General features: G+C 39.8%; 1 protein-coding gene across 2 annotated transcripts in view; it reads right to left on the bottom strand.

Annotated features, from left to right (window-relative positions):
* The window catches only part of DEPTOR (DEP domain containing MTOR interacting protein), a 75,593-nt gene that overhangs the window by 39,196 nt on the left and 18,174 nt on the right, over nucleotides 1-18,223 (bottom strand). For both annotated transcript variants that reach the window (XM_059866029.1, XM_059866036.1), the window contains 3 exons: nucleotides 11,120-11,298; nucleotides 9,000-9,123; nucleotides 3,248-3,426 (listed from right to left, as the gene is read on the bottom strand). In XM_059866029.1, coding sequence (XP_059722012.1) covers nucleotides 3,248-3,426; nucleotides 9,000-9,123; nucleotides 11,120-11,298 — 482 coding nt within the window. The remainder of the gene's footprint in view (nucleotides 1-3,247; nucleotides 3,427-8,999; nucleotides 9,124-11,119; nucleotides 11,299-18,223) is intronic.

Raw genomic sequence — 18,223 nt, 5'->3', positions numbered from 1 at the left:
GCAAAATGCACAATTCCCTGCTACTTATGGGGGCTTTATTCCATATCACATGGAGTACCAATACACAGCAAAGGAAATCTGGGTCCTATTTGTGAAAGTGGTGGTAATGGTGTTTTATGGGTTATGATTTCACAGAATCACAGAACATTCTGAGTTGGAAGGGACCCACAAGAATAATTGAGTCCAACTCTTAAGTGAATGGCCCATATGGGAATCAAACCCACAACTTTGCATTATTAGCACCAGGCTCCAACCAATGGAGCAAATCTCAGTGACTGGTGTGGGCCAGTGAGATTTTGGCAGGAAGCAATTCAGCACTTAAGTACATTTCATAATTTTCATGCATGGCAGGGGAAATATGTATAGTTACATATGTCCAAAGAGATCAGGAAGATTATTTTAAAACTGAGAATTTGATGCTTTTGCAGCATTTATACAATTCCTCTTAAACCACTGTTTTCCTTTTTAAAATTAGCATCAGTGTTTGTTTCCTGTGTGAAACCTGGTTGGTGTCTGACCAATTAAAGTGAAGAAAAGTGTGTCAGGAAGCCATTTTAAATACAGTGCCTCAGCTGCAGAATACAGCTTCTCTGAGTAATTGAAATGAAAGTCAGTATTAGTAAAAAGACATTGCATAATTCGGTTGTGGCTGGAAAATTACTACTGAGATTGGTAACTTGATGCAACTATTTCTATTACTTTCCATCACATTAGGTGGGGTAAGAAATACTTCATAAGAATAATACAGCAAGTTTTATTTTATTCCATATTGTGGATATCAAACAATACAGCTAGAAAAAGATTGCCTTTAGGACAGTAAATGTTTTATTCTCCACTGCTGTTCAGTCAAGAGTCTTTCTGCTGGTTCTGCCAACAAGGATGCCAATTAGTGTCCAGTAACATTTTGGTATTGCTGATGAGAGACAAAACAAAGGAAGCACAGTATGGTGAAATTAATTTATCGTACTAAGAAATAGAAAAATAGCTTTCTTTTTTTTTTTTTGTGATTGGGTCTAGAACTCTGTAAGATAGGGTGTGGGGAGAGAATACCATTCCTGCTGTTTTACAGTTTATATCCCTAATTCTGTACTAGAAATTCTCATTTCGAGCTCCCTTCTCAGAGGAAGCCAGCATTACAAGAACCTTCAGTGTGCACAGATCATATCCAGTTGCTAAGATGAACCCCAAACCAGCTCCATGTTAATTCTGCCAGTACTTTCATCAATATTCCTAACACTATCTAGACAAATGGTTGCAGTGAAATGAATGAAATCTCCATTCACAAAGGAGAAAGTGTGCACAAAGCATGTTCACTCATAGAAGACAAATCTCAAGGACACCATTCAGTTTCACTTTACTCCCAGCATCCCCATCAAGTCATTGTGAAATCCCCACTCAGTTATGTTGGTTTTATTAAAAATTGGGTGAGGAAGATGACAGCACCTTGCAGCAATGACCTGGTGTGGACACGTGAGAAGACCACTTCCTCAGCAATCAACTAATTCCCAGAACCCTGTCTTTACTTCATGAGTTTCAAATCTCTTTCTAAGGGGGAGCTTTGCAGATAATCTTGACTACAAGAAAACAATGGGCAGGGGATAAACCTGCAGAATGGCCAGGGCTATCCCTGGAGGAGCAGGGCCAGTGTCACTCAGGAGTGACCCCTGCAACCTGGCTTGACAGGGGCAAAATTATTTCCCTGCAAATGTGCCCTGCTGAGAATTTGCCTTAGTTAATGAAACAATGGTTGATCTGCAAGAAAAGCCACATCCTGACTTTCTTAGCTCTGCAAAGATCTCAGTATCTAAGAAAACCAGCTTTGCACCAAATGTTAAGTCCTGATTTTATTTTCTCTGAAAAAAAACATCATTATCAGCATAAATCTCACTTATATTTTTTTAAACTTTTTTTGTAAGTGTCCTGGTTTGGGATCCCAAGATAGTAAGAGAAGTTTACCACATATGTAATACACAGAAAATGTTCAGGTAAAAATAGGAATGAAGTCATTGCTGCTGTAAAGAGGAGGGGTAGCATACCTTTCCTGTCCATCAAGCTCTGAGCAGTTGGCACCCTATAAATCATAGGAAGCACAGTAGTAATTATAGAACTGGAAGCTCATCACTGTAAACATTCAGAAGTAGCTTCTAATAATTGCAAGTTAATGTGAACATGATTAGAACCATGACAGAACTGTGCAGGCCACTTACATGCCCATTTTTCTCTATTCATTAAAACTAGGTTTTCCTGTGCAGTAACAAGCAACCTAGTCAATCCAGCACCTGGTGTACTGACAGCCTGCTGATATCATCTGTTCACTCTCTGTCAGAATTAGGTTTAATGCAACAACACTTGGACCACCAGGATATGATTATTTTCCCATTGTGCACTAAGCAATGTAGGTAACAACTTCTGCCATCCTGTTGTCACCTCCTGGCACCCTTTCATTGCTCCAGAGGTACTGCCACTTCTGTGGTGGGAAAAGCCTGGTTACAAAAGGGCAACGTGCACTGAGAACAGATAATGACAACATGTAAAATGGGGCCAGAGGTGTTAATTTCTTCACCCTCGTGACAGTAGAGAGAGAACTCTGTCTCCTCCACCCTTAACAGAAGGAGCTTCTTGGTGAAAGTGTATTTGCCAGACACATTATACTGGACCATGAAGAAATATTTGATTCCTGCCTCAAAGAATTTATGCTACCAGGACAAATACAATAACACTTCAACCAACAGTGACATCCTCCTTCCTGCCCAAACATACTAGAACAACTCTGCTACATGCCCAAGAGGGAAAACTGCTTTTCTAGCATCAGACTATGCTCTGTTCTGCCTACAAGTAGGGAGATACACAGACCCTGAAATTTTTATCCTGCATACAGAATTTAGCTTATTTATGGTTCTAATCCTGTTTACAAATCGATTTACTTCAATTACACACATTGCAGATAGCAAGTTCTACAAGTCAATTACTACAAGTGTAGGAGTACCGATTTTCATCCACATCCTTAGGTTGTTTTTACAGTTTCAAATTCCTGGCATATTCTGCATTTGAGGAAGCATTTTCAGAACTAATACAATGCACTTTTGGAAAAGCCGCCCTTCTACTAAATAAAGCTCCTTCGACTCCTATCTGAAATTATTTAGAACCAAAACATATCGTGATCAGAACAAGGGCCCCTCCACGTGATTGGAGCAGAAGACACGGCTCCAGCCCGTGCAGTTTCAGGGCCTGGCAGAGGGTTTCTCACCGTGCTGGATGATGCCGTGCTCCAGCAGCCTGCGGCCGAGCTGCTCCGCCTCGCTCCGCGTCGCCGCCTCTCCCTCCTGCACCAGCCACTCCACGAACTCCGACGCGACAAAGGTCCGCTCGTACTTCACTCCTTCCTCTTCCCTGGCTTGCAGAAGGCTGTTTTCAGAACTCATCAGCCTGGTGTGGTGGGGGGGGAAATTGGTAGGGAAAATGGTTCTTCAGAAAAGCAGTTCCAGATCTATTCTGGCAAATGTCATTTATATCAAGCAAATGCATATGAAGCTTTCACTGACTTGCTGAACCTTTCCTCAAGGTATCAATCTACTTAGGAAGTGAATGAAAACTCTTAGTAAAGAAATTTAGGCTTTATATCCCTGTGTGAAGTTAATGCTTTCTTGGTTTTGCCCCTAAAAGAAAATGAGATTTTTGGATTTTGCATTTCCCCTATTTAGTGTTTAACATTCTCTTAAAGTTACTGCATTATCAGCTTTGAAAAAAAAAAAAATTAGCCTAAATGCACCAGAATGTGACTAATGTGTTCAAAGCTTCCTAATTAATATTTACAGTTAGCAGGACCATGCCCCAAAGTCATTTAGATGACTTTGAAAACTCTCTCCATAAGCTCTAAAACAGCTGCAGAAAAATTCAAGAGAAGGAAAAAAGGTAGTTCTGTGGTTTGGGGGAGGATAAATATTGTGCATCCAACATTTGATGATGCAGCTGCAGTCAGCGAGTTGCACATGAACCTGAACACATTTTAACATCTGAGGCTCACAGTTCTGAGTGCCTCAGCTGGCTCTCTGTAACACCAGTCAGAGGAACGTCATGAGATGTCCCAAAATCTCCTAGCAACTGCCATGTGAATAGCTGAAGGATACTAATAAAACTCTTCTCTATTCAAGACACCTATGCAAATGACACAGTCTTAAAAAAAAAAGCCTCAATATTTTGTTAATGCAAAAGGCAGCTTTAAAGAAGAAATGAGAATAATTTCTTTGTAATACAGAATTCCACTTTTTGGGGGGAGACTGAGCACCACAGCATCCTTATTAACCTATTTTTTTCATAACTGTATTATTTATCATAGGCTAATAATAGGACTAGTGGTAAGACTTTCAGAGTAATAGTTCAAGAACTGTTTTTTCCATGTAAGAGTTACAGGTCCCCTCCCTTCACCAACTGTTTTGAAATAAGGGCACATCTGAACTACAACAGTCATTTTCTGGAAGTGCTGAATCTTTGCCCTTCTGATAAAAGAACTGAAATTCAAGTAAATCCATACATGAGCCATCTGCTTCTTAAACTGACAGCATGTACAGAGATTATAGAATATAACTTCCTCTCCTTTGGGAAGCATCAGAAAAATCTGTGCCATAGGAACAGAGAGAGAAGTTTCATTTGAAATTACAGTGAAGAGGTTTGACATGGTCCAACCTCTGTTATTTCATCTAAAAGACTCTTCTCTTGACTTTAATGAGCACTAACCTGAGGCCTAAACCTACAGGATCTGACCACCAGGTAGCAGATCATCAAACCAGGCCAAGGCTGCTCAGCCACAGCTGTGTGTCAGTGGTAGCACAAGGAACTGCTGGTTTAGGTGGTGTGTCATTGCCAGCACCTCTGAGCTGAGTAAGAACTGAGAAAGCTTAATTAGCTGAATAACAACGTATTCACTCCAGAATTCTTGCAGACTTCATTATGTTTTAATATTTTAATTTACAAGCATCTTGTCCCACAGCATTTTGTCCCACACTCACCACCTCTAATACAGACATACTATGCTCCAAGGGGCTGTCTTTAAATGTGTCTTGTTCACCAGGCTTTTTCCCCCCCAGAAAAGAAATGCAAACCCAAAGCTTGTGTCCTTTTGTACCATCTGCTGCATGGCTACCCAGAACTGGTTGCCCAGGCTCTGCAGGCACCAAATAAAAAATCTTTAGGATTATGTTAATTGTTCTTTGATGAGTCTATAATTAGTTGACTGCCTCATTGAAATCGCAGATAGAATGGTCCTTGAAAAGGCAGTGCTAATGGTTTGATTTTTACAGAGACACAAAAGAAATCTGGAAAAATATCAAGTGGAAAAACACTCAGTTTGACATTTCACACCCTTCTGCATAAGCCCAGAATAGCACTGCAAAGGATTTGGACTTGTGAACAAACAGACACGACAAATTGCTGGTTTAAGAAGCCCAGACACAGCAATCCATGGACCTACGTCACTCACTGAAGTAAATCACTGTAACTCCATGGCTGTCAACAACACTGTACCAATTTACATCAATCAAAAGCCTGGCCTTTCATTAGGCAGAACTGGAAACTTCCTTTTACTCTTCCATTTTCTCTTGTTCCAAAAACACATGAGGCTGTTAATGCCGAAACATGTTATTTGCTAAAACTGGTGTTGTCCTGCATTAAAGGAATGTATTTATCTAAACACTGATATCCAAATTCCTTTTCAAAAGAAATTTTTAGCCTTGTTTTTATCAAAATAACTGCACCAGAGGATAAAAGCAACTCAACCACTGATGAGTTAAACTGAAAGTGATTCCAAGAATGCAGTCTCAAAATTATCTGAAAGATTTCTTGAAATTAAACCCATAAATCTGCACTTCTTTCACTGTGAAATCTGGTTCAAAAATCTCAGTTGATGTCAGCACCACGCAATGACTTATAGCTCCTATACATGACTGCACCAGAAACAACAATCTTGTGTGTCTGACCAAACCCTACTGAGAATTGCAAACATCATAAAAATAAGATGCCTGCAACAACTTGGGTTTTTTTTTTAAGCTACAAAAGGTCCATGCTGGATCTATAAAAGATTTGCAGGGAGAGTTTTGTTGAACAGGAAACATGTTTACCTCTTTCAACCTATCTGGGCAGTCCTGTAGAGCTTGAAAGCTGATACCAACCTTAGATCTTATTAACTATTCAACTATTTCAGACAAGACTGTAGGAAATCCAGTAGTTTTCATCTCTAGTTATAAACCTGAACCTCAAAGCCTATTCACAGACAGGATTACCAAAGCTTGCCACGATGTGCAGGGAATCTGAACTGGTTCATGATTTTCAGTGCAAATGAAGGGAGTATACAATCAGAGACTGATTTTAAATCTTCTAATCCCACAGGAACAGCCACTGAAAATGCCCACAGTGGGTGAAGGGCGTCATGCACAAGACAGGAGAGTTCAGGTTACGAGGAGCTTTGTGGTCGTGCAGAAGAGATGAGAAAGGGAGCTCCTCAGCAGAGGGACAGTCCTGATGTTCCCATGTCTCAGGGCAGAGAACAAGGCATTTACCCAAAACAGCTGTCTGAATGTAAGGAACCTGCCTAAGACATCCATGCAACAACCTGTTGATCCTCCTAAAGCATTTCGTTCATTTTACCCACTGAGGGTACAAATTTTCATGGACTGGTGTTGGGTAATGTCTGCAATTTTGGCAAGCACAAACTACTTTGGCTTCTGAACCTAGTGGTACTCCAGCCCCAATCAGAGAGTGGAAAAGAGCAGAAAATAATTATAATGTCTATCTTAAATTAGAAAAGCCTAGTGAAGATCAGCAAACTCTACAAAATTAGACACAGATTTTCAAAATGTGTTGGATTTGGACAGATTTCCTTTGGCATAGCTGCATTTCTCTTGCAATCAGGCCCATAGGCATTTTGATAAACAAGTTGAATATGCTGGTAAATGACTTAATGTTTGTACATGAATACTTTTCTCTGGTTGCTGCCATTTAGTAATTATTTTAATAGCACTGAATTAATATTTTCTTTCTCAAGACCATCAGCAAACTGATACAACAGATATATTACACAATCAGACACTTCACTGCAGAGCTCTTCCTGACTTTCAGCATTAGATTTTGAGTTTAAAGTGTATCCAATGAAATTGTAGTGCTGCTAATAAAGGTGCATAGGCAAGGGAACTAACAAAATCTGAAATCTCTACACAAGGGATTTGCTAAAATAAACAAAGTGAAGCCCAGATAGCCCAGGTATGCCTTCTTATCTCCCATGAATACAAAATACTTCCGATGATCCATGGAGAATTTTGACTACCTTTCACTGTCACATACTGGTTTTGAAATGACAGGTATTTTTAATTTATACTATATTTAGCACTCAGGGCTGTTTTTAAAAGTTTCTGAACCTTTCAGATGCGTTGCCTAGGAGCAAGCACCTCACAAGGATGCAGTTATATTCAGATACAGGTGCTCCTTTGCCAAGATAGGAACACTCTCTACTGTTATGAATGCTTTTCTGCTACGACAGAGTTAGACAAACTGGATCACAGACTTTGGTTTGGGGATATTTCTCCATTCAGAGAAATGGTGATGGAAGCAGACAATATTGGAACAGAGTTCTTTCTACTATGGCTCCTTTCATGCAGAAGACTGGCATCAGCCTTGCCAACAAAATATTATTTTTCTTACAGATAATTGAAATAGAAATATAGACTAAAGAAAGAACTCTAATCTGCTTTTCAGACTATGGGTCAGGCTTGTAGACACTACATGATTACTGAGTCTAAAGAGCAAATGCTGTGCTTAGTAAGGCACAGAAGAGTTTGAAGGTAGCTGATTCATCCCACCTGTCCCAGTGCATAGAATGGAGGATTTTCTCCAGTGATGCGTTTTCTAATGTCTTATACAATTTATTATATTTTTACTTCAAATAGTCACAGTCACTGTGTCTTGGGGAATTTTATATGATGGGTGCAACAAAAGGAGTGGCATTTACAGGTATTTGTTTATATTTTGGGCTCACTGTTCTTTCACTAAAATGATCTCCTGAGCCAGCTAACCTTGAAAATAAGCTTTTAAACTTGTGAGCTTCCTGAGTGCTTTCTTCTGAGAAGGAAACAAATTTCCTTCATCAAGAAAACACAGCATCTCTCCTGGCTGCTGCACGCTTCAGCTCCAAGCAGGCAGGAGAATGGGTGGTATTCAGTCTAGAGCAATACTTCAACCTTTTTGGTAAATAACACATCACAACTTTTGCATTAATTTGTAGCATATGCCAACATGCATTTTCTTCTCTCTGCTTGAAGGTACCACGTCAAAATCTCTACATACTGAATAAAAATGTCTTTAATTTAATATTAGGAAGTATGGTTAAGATACCTAGTTATTTGATGGAAGTAATCCAGTGGGATATTTAGTATCTCAGTATAATAATCTGTTTAAATTAGGTAATCAGATGCTGTTGGTTGGGTTAGCAGTTTTTTTGAAATTGCTTTTAACATAATTTTTCTGATGTTGAAACTTTGCAGACTGGAACAGTGAAGATTCATCTCACCCATGATTTAAAGCATGCCTTCCTGTGAAGCTGTAGGTATGGAGTCTCCACAGACATGTAGCTACTCGTTCAATAATGTTTTAGGAATTATAATTATGCTTTTACATATAAAATAATTTTGTAATTATTTGAACTATTTTGACAAATAATTCTGCAATTATTTTTACAGAATAGATTTCAAGGGCTTCAATTCAGATTGAATTCTCATATGGGATGTATTTATATCTGGGGCAACAAATTTTAAACAAAATGCCTCTAGTGAATATGGTAGAAAAGCAAAAGAAAAATAGGAGAGGGAAGGACTCCCAACTGATGTAATGGAATTTCCCAGACCCATTCCTGCATGCATTGAAAGCCTCTGATGATTCAAAAATAGACTAACAGGTATCATTTGCCTCATATTATCACTATTATCAACATATTACGAATACTGAATGCAACATACTTTTCATACAGTCTTTGTCCTCTCATGAACACTTTCACCTCATTGTCCAGGGGAAACGTCCCGTCATCTTTTCTGAAGCGGTAGAACAGTTTGACATCCTTGAATTCTTTATGCTCATCACAGACTGAAACATAAAATAATTAAAAAAAAAAAAAAATTCACATACATGGTAAGTAGCTGAGGATCCATTTAGCAGGTACCACTGCTGAGCTTCAAAGCAAGCATGTGTAGAGACTAATCCCCTGCATTTCTCAGCACACAGCTTTACTCCGTTCTAATGAAAGGCTGGAGAAAATATTGAGAGGTAACCAGATTTCTTGGTGAAGGGGAGAAGTGTCCATCAGTTTTATGAGTATTACTGCAAACATAAAGAGCAAAAAAAGCATCCATCCACTACATTCCCAGAAAACCTTTTGATGAAAACAGTCTGTTGTCTTGTTTGTTTAAAAGGCCACCAGAGTAGAATGCCCAATAATTTAAGGTTTGCCAAACTTCTTAAAGTTATTAGTATCAGTTAGTGGTGCTGTAGGAGACCTGAGGCTTCCTAAAGAAACAGATAAAACCAAAGCTTTCTGCCTTCTTAAAACTGTCTCAATTGCTCTGCCATGGCAGCTAGCAAATGGTAGGTTCAACGTGAGCACACCGAGAAATGCCAGATTAGGTTTGTAAAACAGCACCTGATCATGGTGCAGAACAGAGCCCCATCAAGGGCATAAACCTATGGGAAAGCTATCCCAAGCAAGCTGCTCCTAGCACAGCTGTCAACCCACATACATGGGGGACCTTCTGCACCACAGAAGCAGGAAATGGAGTCCCTTTCACTTGACAGGGCACTTGAAAGAATGTTCTAAGCATCCTGCAGAACCTGACAGAACCTCTCTGAATTTACCTGCCCAAGCTCACTTCACAAAGTATTTTATTAGAGTGCAATACATGAACATTTTCAAGAAACACCTGTTCCATTTCTAATATCTACACACATATATAAAATTTCTTCGACAGTTTTCAGTTGGATGGTAGGGTAGAAAATGCTTGAAGGTTGTTAGAGATTTCAAAAAGCATTCAGCAATAAAATATCTATTGCTCAATTAAATTAAGTCACTCAGGCATCCACGCAACTCTTCACTGACATTTTCTCAATAGAGGATTATGTAGACAGATTTGAATACCCTATAATTACTTTATTCTTTAACTATCTACCGTGAGTCCCAGTTTCCATAACAACCCAGAATTTTCATTTAATAGCCAAGCAGAAGCTGAAGAAGTGGCACTCATTCAATATGTGCATTTCTGACTTTAATTAAGGTGTTGTTAATGTACTGCAGAAAGCAGCAGCATTGCTGCACACACAATGACCTCTGCATAAAGTCAACATTCGTCTGTTCATAGTCACTCAGTTCTCTCTTTAAAAAGAAACAAATGGTACATTTGCCATTCTGAAATGGGTAATACTAAAGGCTTGAAATTGAGGCCTTGGATCTTTTTTGCTTATGTGCTTCCCAGCCTCTTTGTGCCTCCAAAAGGCAACTAAATGCTACCAGTGAATTGGAAGTCTTTTCATCAGCATGAATTGTTATTCAAGAAGCTGAAAGGAACAGATCTCAAATAGACAACAAGTTTAGGAGAAAATTAATCAGGGCACAGCCAGACCACTAACTTTCTTGCAGCTGTACCAGCACTAATGTTTGTGCAGCTGCTGTGAGGGCCAGGGCCAGGGAACTAATCCACGTGAGAAAAATGATTTTTTTTTTTTTTTTTTGCCGGCTGATTTTTCAGATGTGTTTTTCAGCTGGAGAACTGTGCTCTTAGGAGCAGGGAAATGAGAACTGCAGGAAAGGGGGGACACGATCCAGCTGGGGCTGCTCTGGAGACACATCACAGCCTCCGGTAAGTTTTCCTCTGCCATGAGGAACATCACTCCACACCTCTTCAGGCTCTCCTCTCTTCAGGACACAGGTGACCTTGCACAGCAGCACAGTTGAAAAGATGCTCCATATCTGGCAAGGAAAGGATCCTACCTGTCCTACACTTGGCTGAAGAGCAGGAGTGGGATTTCCCTCTGTCTCACAGCAGTCAATAAATTTAGCTTAGAACGTTTTAGCAGGTGATACCGCACTTACCATGGTGGATAATGCTGTGATCCAGTAATTTCTGCACCAGTTTAATGGCTGTCTCCCTGTCAGAGGCCTCTTTGTGGTCGATCAGCCAGTCAATCAGCTCTTTGGCAACGAAGCAGTTTGGGTACGTTTTCAGGTGGTGTCGCCGATCCTTAATGACCTTTTCTTCGTGCAGTCGGAGCCTGGGGGTCAAATAACCGTGTAAGGATCATGTGCAAAGAGCCTCTGCCACAGCAAGGGAGGAGAGCAGAGCAGTGGCACCCACGGCCTGCTCACAGGATGGGCTTTGCGGGTGTTGGGCAGAGAAGTCACACATCCAGTGCTGGCATCTCACAACCAGGGAACCCACAGCAACCCTTTGTTACAACTTTAAACCCCATAATTGGAAAAACCTGTTTGCTGCTCGTGGAAAAGTTTAAAAAACTGAAGAACAGCATAGCATATTAACTCCATTAAAATATTTCCTGTAGGTCAATTAAACTGTCAATAATTTGGAATTAATTTTCCCACATTACCACCAATGTGTTCCATACTATTTTATAGCATCACTGCTGTAGGTTTTTTTTAATCTCATTAATTTTTGCAGCTGTAGCTTCTTGCTTGGTTGCATAACTGCATTTTGCCTCCAACTGCACAACAAGGATAGCACTTGTGATTTAAAATTCAGGTGTGAAGCTGCTCCAACACAGTGTAATCTATCATTAAAAAGTTGCCTCCTACTCCAAATAAATGAAACTGATTTCTCGCTTAGGCATCTGTTGACAAATGCTCTCTGCAAAATCTCCCTCATCATCCTGAAAGCAAGATGGTTGAGATGCTTGGGTAAGAATGCAAGATCCTGATTAAAGCAATACCTTGAAGTTCTAAGGTTCTGCATCTTTATGTTTAGTCATTTTTTTCCAAATAAACAAAATAAGCAACGTTAGCAATAAATTAGCAGATAGAAATTTTAAAGTCGTTTGAAGTTTTACCCTTTTTTGTTCTGTTTAAATGAATGATATCAGAAAATCTGGTTTTCTAATGCAGTTACAGTTCTGAGGAAAGTGCAGAAATGACAATGCTTGGGCTCCTATCAAAAGCAGAAACATTGCTGTTCATTTCAAGTGGCCAGGGCCCTACCTTGTAAACACTCTCACTGACTGCAAAGAGTCCTGACTAATGCTATAATAAATGTAGGTGGTTCAATGGTAATGGCACAGAAAGGTGTTGACATGAGCCTCAAGAAGCACAGAGCAGGAGTATGAGAAATTTTCCTCCCAATGAAATTACAGTATGAAACAATAATTTCTCTTTAAAATCATAAAAAGGGAAAATACTTGGCTGAAATCAATGAAGGAAATTTATTAGGGCATCAGACAAGACTTATGTAGGCTTCTACCTAAAAACAGTAGCAAAGCAATATTTTGTTCTGCAGCATTTAGCCTTGAAGTACACTGGAATTGCCAATCTGGAATGTGAATTCAAAGCCAGATTTGCAAAAAACATAAAAGCAAGACTTTTGTATTAAAAATACTGATAAATCAGATTAGTATTCTGGAAAGAAATGCCGATAAATATCCCACAGATTGTGAAATTCTCTAAGCTAACATGCTTTTACTTAAAGCATATTTTCCAGATGTGCTCTAACAGCTGTCACTATGCTTAGAAAGAAAAGCATTCACAGTTTTAATTATAAAACATGCAATTATCAGTATGCCTGATGGAGCTTTACAATTAAAACACATTCCAGGTTCTGTTAATGTTCATCTGGTCTTATGTCACAAAATAACCTGCAAGAACAAAACTAGAAAAAAGAGTACACCATACAAAGGCAGACAGCTCAATCCAGCTTTCAGTCAGCGGTGAAAGTCTGAATGGATGGAGTTCATCTGATACAAGAGGGAAAACCCCTTCTACAAAATTCTTTGTCCACATGTTGCATAGGAGCATACCATACTGGTCTGACATTTCACAAGCCAGTAGTCAAAAGCCCCAGAAATGAGCATTTATATTTTAAATTCCAGATGCAGGCTTTCCTGCAGTTTGTGGGCTTAAAAGTATTTAAATTCCTCTGTCATGTCAAAAGACACAGGTTCCCACTACAATCTTTTGCCTCACTCAGAAAAAGGGTCCCTCTGTACACCTTTTTGTCTATATTTATAAAACCCATAGGTATTTCATTATCTGAATTATTTCCACTCTCTTGCTAAAGTGGATCCAAACTTGCTAAGAGGATACAAAATCATTAAGTCCAAGAAAACATGACCACATAACCCTCAACAAACCTGGATTTCCACATGAATGTGTGAATTTCTTCAGCAGTCTATGCCAATTATGTCCATACTGAATTATGTCCAGGCTTTTTTATTTGGAATAACTCAAAAGGAATTCAGATATTCTCTTTGGTGGCGTACACTGTTTTCTTTGTCAAGGCTCACTCACCTCTACAAATCTGCTAAATATCATACTCCATGATGGAGAAGTAGCTCAATAAATTGACACTGTACATAGTTTAAATTACAAATATAGAAGCCTCAGGAAAAGTTTTTGAGTATATATTGCAGTGTGCTAATCAAAGGTTCAGGCAGGAATTCAAAAAATGTGTCTGTGCTAAGGAGTATTTATTGGAAGCCAAGTCAAATGGAATAAAAAGGAATAAAATGTACCAGTGAATACAATTATACACTGGAACCAATGCTCAAGTGAAGTGGTAAATACTTTATCCCTTGGCACTGAGAAGCTGACTTCTCACCCAAAGTCCTTGATCTTTTTTTCTTTAAGGAATGTTAATCACTTTATGTCAGCTAGTCTGCATGATGACTGGAAAACACCTAACTGAGCATCAAACACATTTTTCTCACTAGAAGAAGTTTTTCTCAGGAGCTGTTCAAGAGAATGAGCTGACTGACAAACACTGACCAGTTTGAGAGGAGACTGGGGAGAAGACAGGCAAGCAACAAGGGGTGATAGGGAGACACCTTGATTAAGCAAGCCTTTGAAATACTGACCCACTTTCTGCAACTTAATAGCTTTACACCAGCAACCAATTTTGTGTGTGCCATTACCTCATCCATATATAATTCCATATATTATTCAAGATCACCTGCCAGATTTTGCATGTGAGGCCACAGTCTGCAATACCTGAGGAAAACATTGTAAGCAAGATCCAGAGCATTTGAGCAATTGCCTGTGAAGTTCAACAGGCATATTCAAGCCTTTAATATTTACAAATATATATCCATGGCCCTTACTCATGCTTACAACAAATAAAGGCTGCATTTGCAACCATGCATGCTGGAACAGTTTTCTTGGGGGCTTGTCTAAACAGGAGTTGCTGCTAATTGACAATATGTAGGGACTCTTGCTGCAAACCAGAAGTGTCTTCCTCCTACATGGCATGGAACAAGGTAACTTGGAACACACTGCTCCTGCTTTGCAGTAAATGTGTTCAGAGCTTTCTGGAACAATGTTATTTGTTGAAATGCCATTAGGCACTTTCATGATAATGGAAGCATCTAAATTTTTGCCCAGAAATGAAGAATCAGGCACTAACTTGGGATGAAATTGCTCTTGGAGCTACACGAAGCTTGCATTTTAGCTTTCACCAATGGGGGCATTTTTATTTCCACCAGGGACATTATCAGTTCTGAACTTCCTTGCCTCTTTTCTGAACCAGTGGGTAAGGATTTATGAGACAATGCCTGCACAATTAGCTTTCCTTTCCAACCCCAGAAAAGCCCAACATGCTGGATGAATATATACCATTAACTGAACCACAGTCCAAATAAGTCTGCTAAGTCTGCTAAGTCTAGTAGTTTGTGCTTGGCTAACATAGATCTTACAAAGCATTATCCAATCTTGAGTTCTACGAGAATGAAAAAAAATAAAACCTCCTGCTCTTTCTTGTAATTTTCTGAATAATTATTCTGCCAGTTCCTACATCCTATATAGTCCCTATGCTTAGCAGGGCTCAAAAAATGTGTGAGGAGCAGGTCCCTGACACTCTAAATAAACAACATGGTATGAATACTTTCATGATGTGCTCCACCCTTTCACCTCTCTTAGCCTTCCTGAGACAATCACACACACAGATGAAATGTACATATAATAGAACCACAGAATCACCGACACACAAACAGTTTGGGCTGAAAAGGACCTTTGAAGGTCATCTAGTCCAACATGAGCAGGGACATCTTCCATTATACCAAGTTGCTCAGAGCCCCTCCAAGCTGACCTTGAATGTTTCCAGGGATGGGGCATTTACCACCTCTCTGGACAACCTGTTCCAGGATTTCACCACCCTCATTGTGGAAAATTTCTTCCTTATATCTAGTCTGAATTTACCTCTTCTAATTTAAACCATTACCCCTGTCCTATTGCAACAGGCCCTACTAAAAAGTTGGTCCCCATCATTCTTCTAAGCCCGTTTTAAAGATTGAAAGGCTACAACATGGTCTCTTCCCCAGGCTGCACTCTCAGTCTGGGTTTCTGCTTTTACAATGGGTGTTCTATCTCTCTAATCATCTTCAGGGCTCTTCTCTGGACCTGCTCCAACAGGTCCATGTCCTTCCTGTGCTGAGGATCCCACAGCTGGACACAGCACTCCAGGTGGAGTCCCACCAGAGTGGAGTAGCGGGGCAGAACCAATTCCCTCTGTCCACAATGCTCTGGATGAAACAATGTGGTTTTTAATGGAAGAACAAAACACCAATGAGGAGATCATTTAAAACAGAAATCCCTATCAGAATTTACTAATTATTGAACCATACACACTGATGATGTAATTAGTCACAGCATAATGCACGTCCTGCCTCAGCATGCTCAACTGCTGCTGAGGAGTTCTGGCATGCTCACATGTTACTGCTCATGTGTTACACTTTGCATAACACCCTTGGTTGCAGTGACTATCCCAGACTGAGCACTGCCAGGCAGCATTTATTGAACTACTACAATTTTATCAAATTTAGGTAAAGTGAACAAAACTGTATTAGATCCCTTGAAAATTAGCAGCTATATGCAGAGAGGAAAAGCCCTGCAGGTGGTTTCTGACATCTTAAAAGGCTTTCACAAGTTTCATGTATTTATGGGACTTCTATAAGAGAAGGATTTACTTACTTCCAAGGAAAACTAGTCCTGATGTCCTTTGTGAGAATCATACATGGACAAAAGAAGCATCGTGCCAAAGAGAAGGACAATTCATGGTGGCCAAGGAGCACAGATTTTTCACACCTCTTCCCAAGAGACATCCTACGTCCCCCACTGGTAGGTAGAATTGCCCCTTTCTGTTTGAAATAGAACAGTTTTGTATCCTCCCAGAGGTCACAAAGTTTGGTGTTTCTAACATAAGCATATGACCTGTCTACAGGATGGTAGACAGGCATCTTACTAAAGGATCACACTTTCCAAAGTGTCTCAGTGACTTAGAAGCAGAAGTCCCACTGAACTTTAAAACTTACAAGTCAATTACCCACCTGATTCATTACAAAATAAATTAGTATAAAGTGGCATTTGTGTATATATGCACACCCAGGAAAAAACTACTTGAAATGTCCTTTATACTAAACTTTTGCCTTTGCACTGTCAGCAAAAAAATAAAATAGGTCAGTGAGGAATTTCTGTGAACTTTGTATACAGCAGCAATGGTGAAGGTACTCTGTGAATGCAGTGTGTGTTGCTGGGACAAGCATTTCCAGCTGGGCTTGCCAAGTCTCAGCTGAAGTGTCAGCGTTTCACTGCTGCCTGTTCCTCTTTCTATTTATGCTTCAACTCTGCAATCACTTCGTTCTGTTCCTTGATATTCACAGCAGCTAAATTACCCTTTGAAACATGGGGTCATACTGGAAATAGGATGAAGATATTTCTGTTTTGGTAGCTGTAGCAGAGCAGGAATTCTGCCATTTCAAATACATTTAGAAAGTGTGTTTTCAAAGCAGCTCCTGATAGCTGTTCACATCACTGTGATAACCTCCTCTTTTTTGCCCACAGCTATGTATGCAAAATGAGAAGATGCCAGAACACAGAGCCATAAGCCATCTCTTGGTGCACTGCAGAGGAAATCCTAAAGCTGCCAAAGAAATGACAGTTCACCAGTGTCCCTGTGGCTTTAAATAAAATATTGTGGCTGCCTCTTTTATGAAGTCTTTTTTAATACATTCAGAAAGTATTAAGGCCACTAAGCCTGCAACGAAAGGTGCACAAGGACATCCTCAATATTCATAATATCTTACTAACACTGTCAGGGTTCAAAGCAAATTCTGGGGAACAGACACAGTCATTGCTCAGGGTCTGGGATGAAATCAACATGATGTCTCTCAGAAACTCTCTTTCAGCCCACAAATTCAGGCCAGAAATTCAGAGCCACAGCCCCCAGAGTACCCTAGACCGCAGAAGAAATTAAATCTGTGTATTTGTATTGATCTGTCATAAAACTAGAGATCCCTTGTAAAACCTACAGAAGCTGTGAAGTGACTAATCTCCCTGCCTGCCAAGCCATTTCACTTGAATTTCTCTTTAAAGTAAAATGTGTTCAAACACAAATATTATATCCAACTGCCTGTGCACTTGAACCTTGAAGGGATTCCGTCTTGCTGGAAAGCATAGAACTGGGGTTTATAAATAGGAAAACACAGAATACAGGCAAGGTTTTATTTCACCTGCCCCTAGTCTTATAAGGAAAGTGGAAGACTGCCTGTCTCAGTCAGGCTGCTCACTTTTGGGGCGGAAGCTGTGAGAACTCAGCAAATCGCAGCCCTCCCTCTCTAAATGGAAGTCAGACATAATTGTGCTTCTCACTCAGTTATGGATGAGCTGGGATGCACCACGGGACAAATGTATGCAGGTCAAAGTCTAAGGGATACTACTGTGTGGATCCCCAAATGAACTGATGTACTTTTCACTCAAAAACAAGCCATCCTTGCTAATGTCAATCAACTAGGTTTTGTATCCACATTAATTTTCTGTGTCTCCATTGCACAGATATTCTTAGGCTTATTAAATCAATGTGTACTTGCAAGGATATTTTCTCAAACTAAACTGAAGACAACCAAAATTTCAAAGTACAGACCAGAAACCATAGCAGAACTCTTATTACAGACATCCTATGACTGGATTCACATGGTAATAAGCTCA

The sequence above is a fragment of the Haemorhous mexicanus genome, chromosome 1, assembly GCF_027477595.1.
Source record: "Haemorhous mexicanus isolate bHaeMex1 chromosome 1, bHaeMex1.pri, whole genome shotgun sequence".
Classification (NCBI taxonomy): domain Eukaryota; kingdom Metazoa; phylum Chordata; class Aves; order Passeriformes; family Fringillidae; genus Haemorhous; species Haemorhous mexicanus.
The sequence above is the reverse complement of the archived record's forward strand: the minus strand, read 5'-3'. Positions and strand labels throughout refer to the sequence as shown.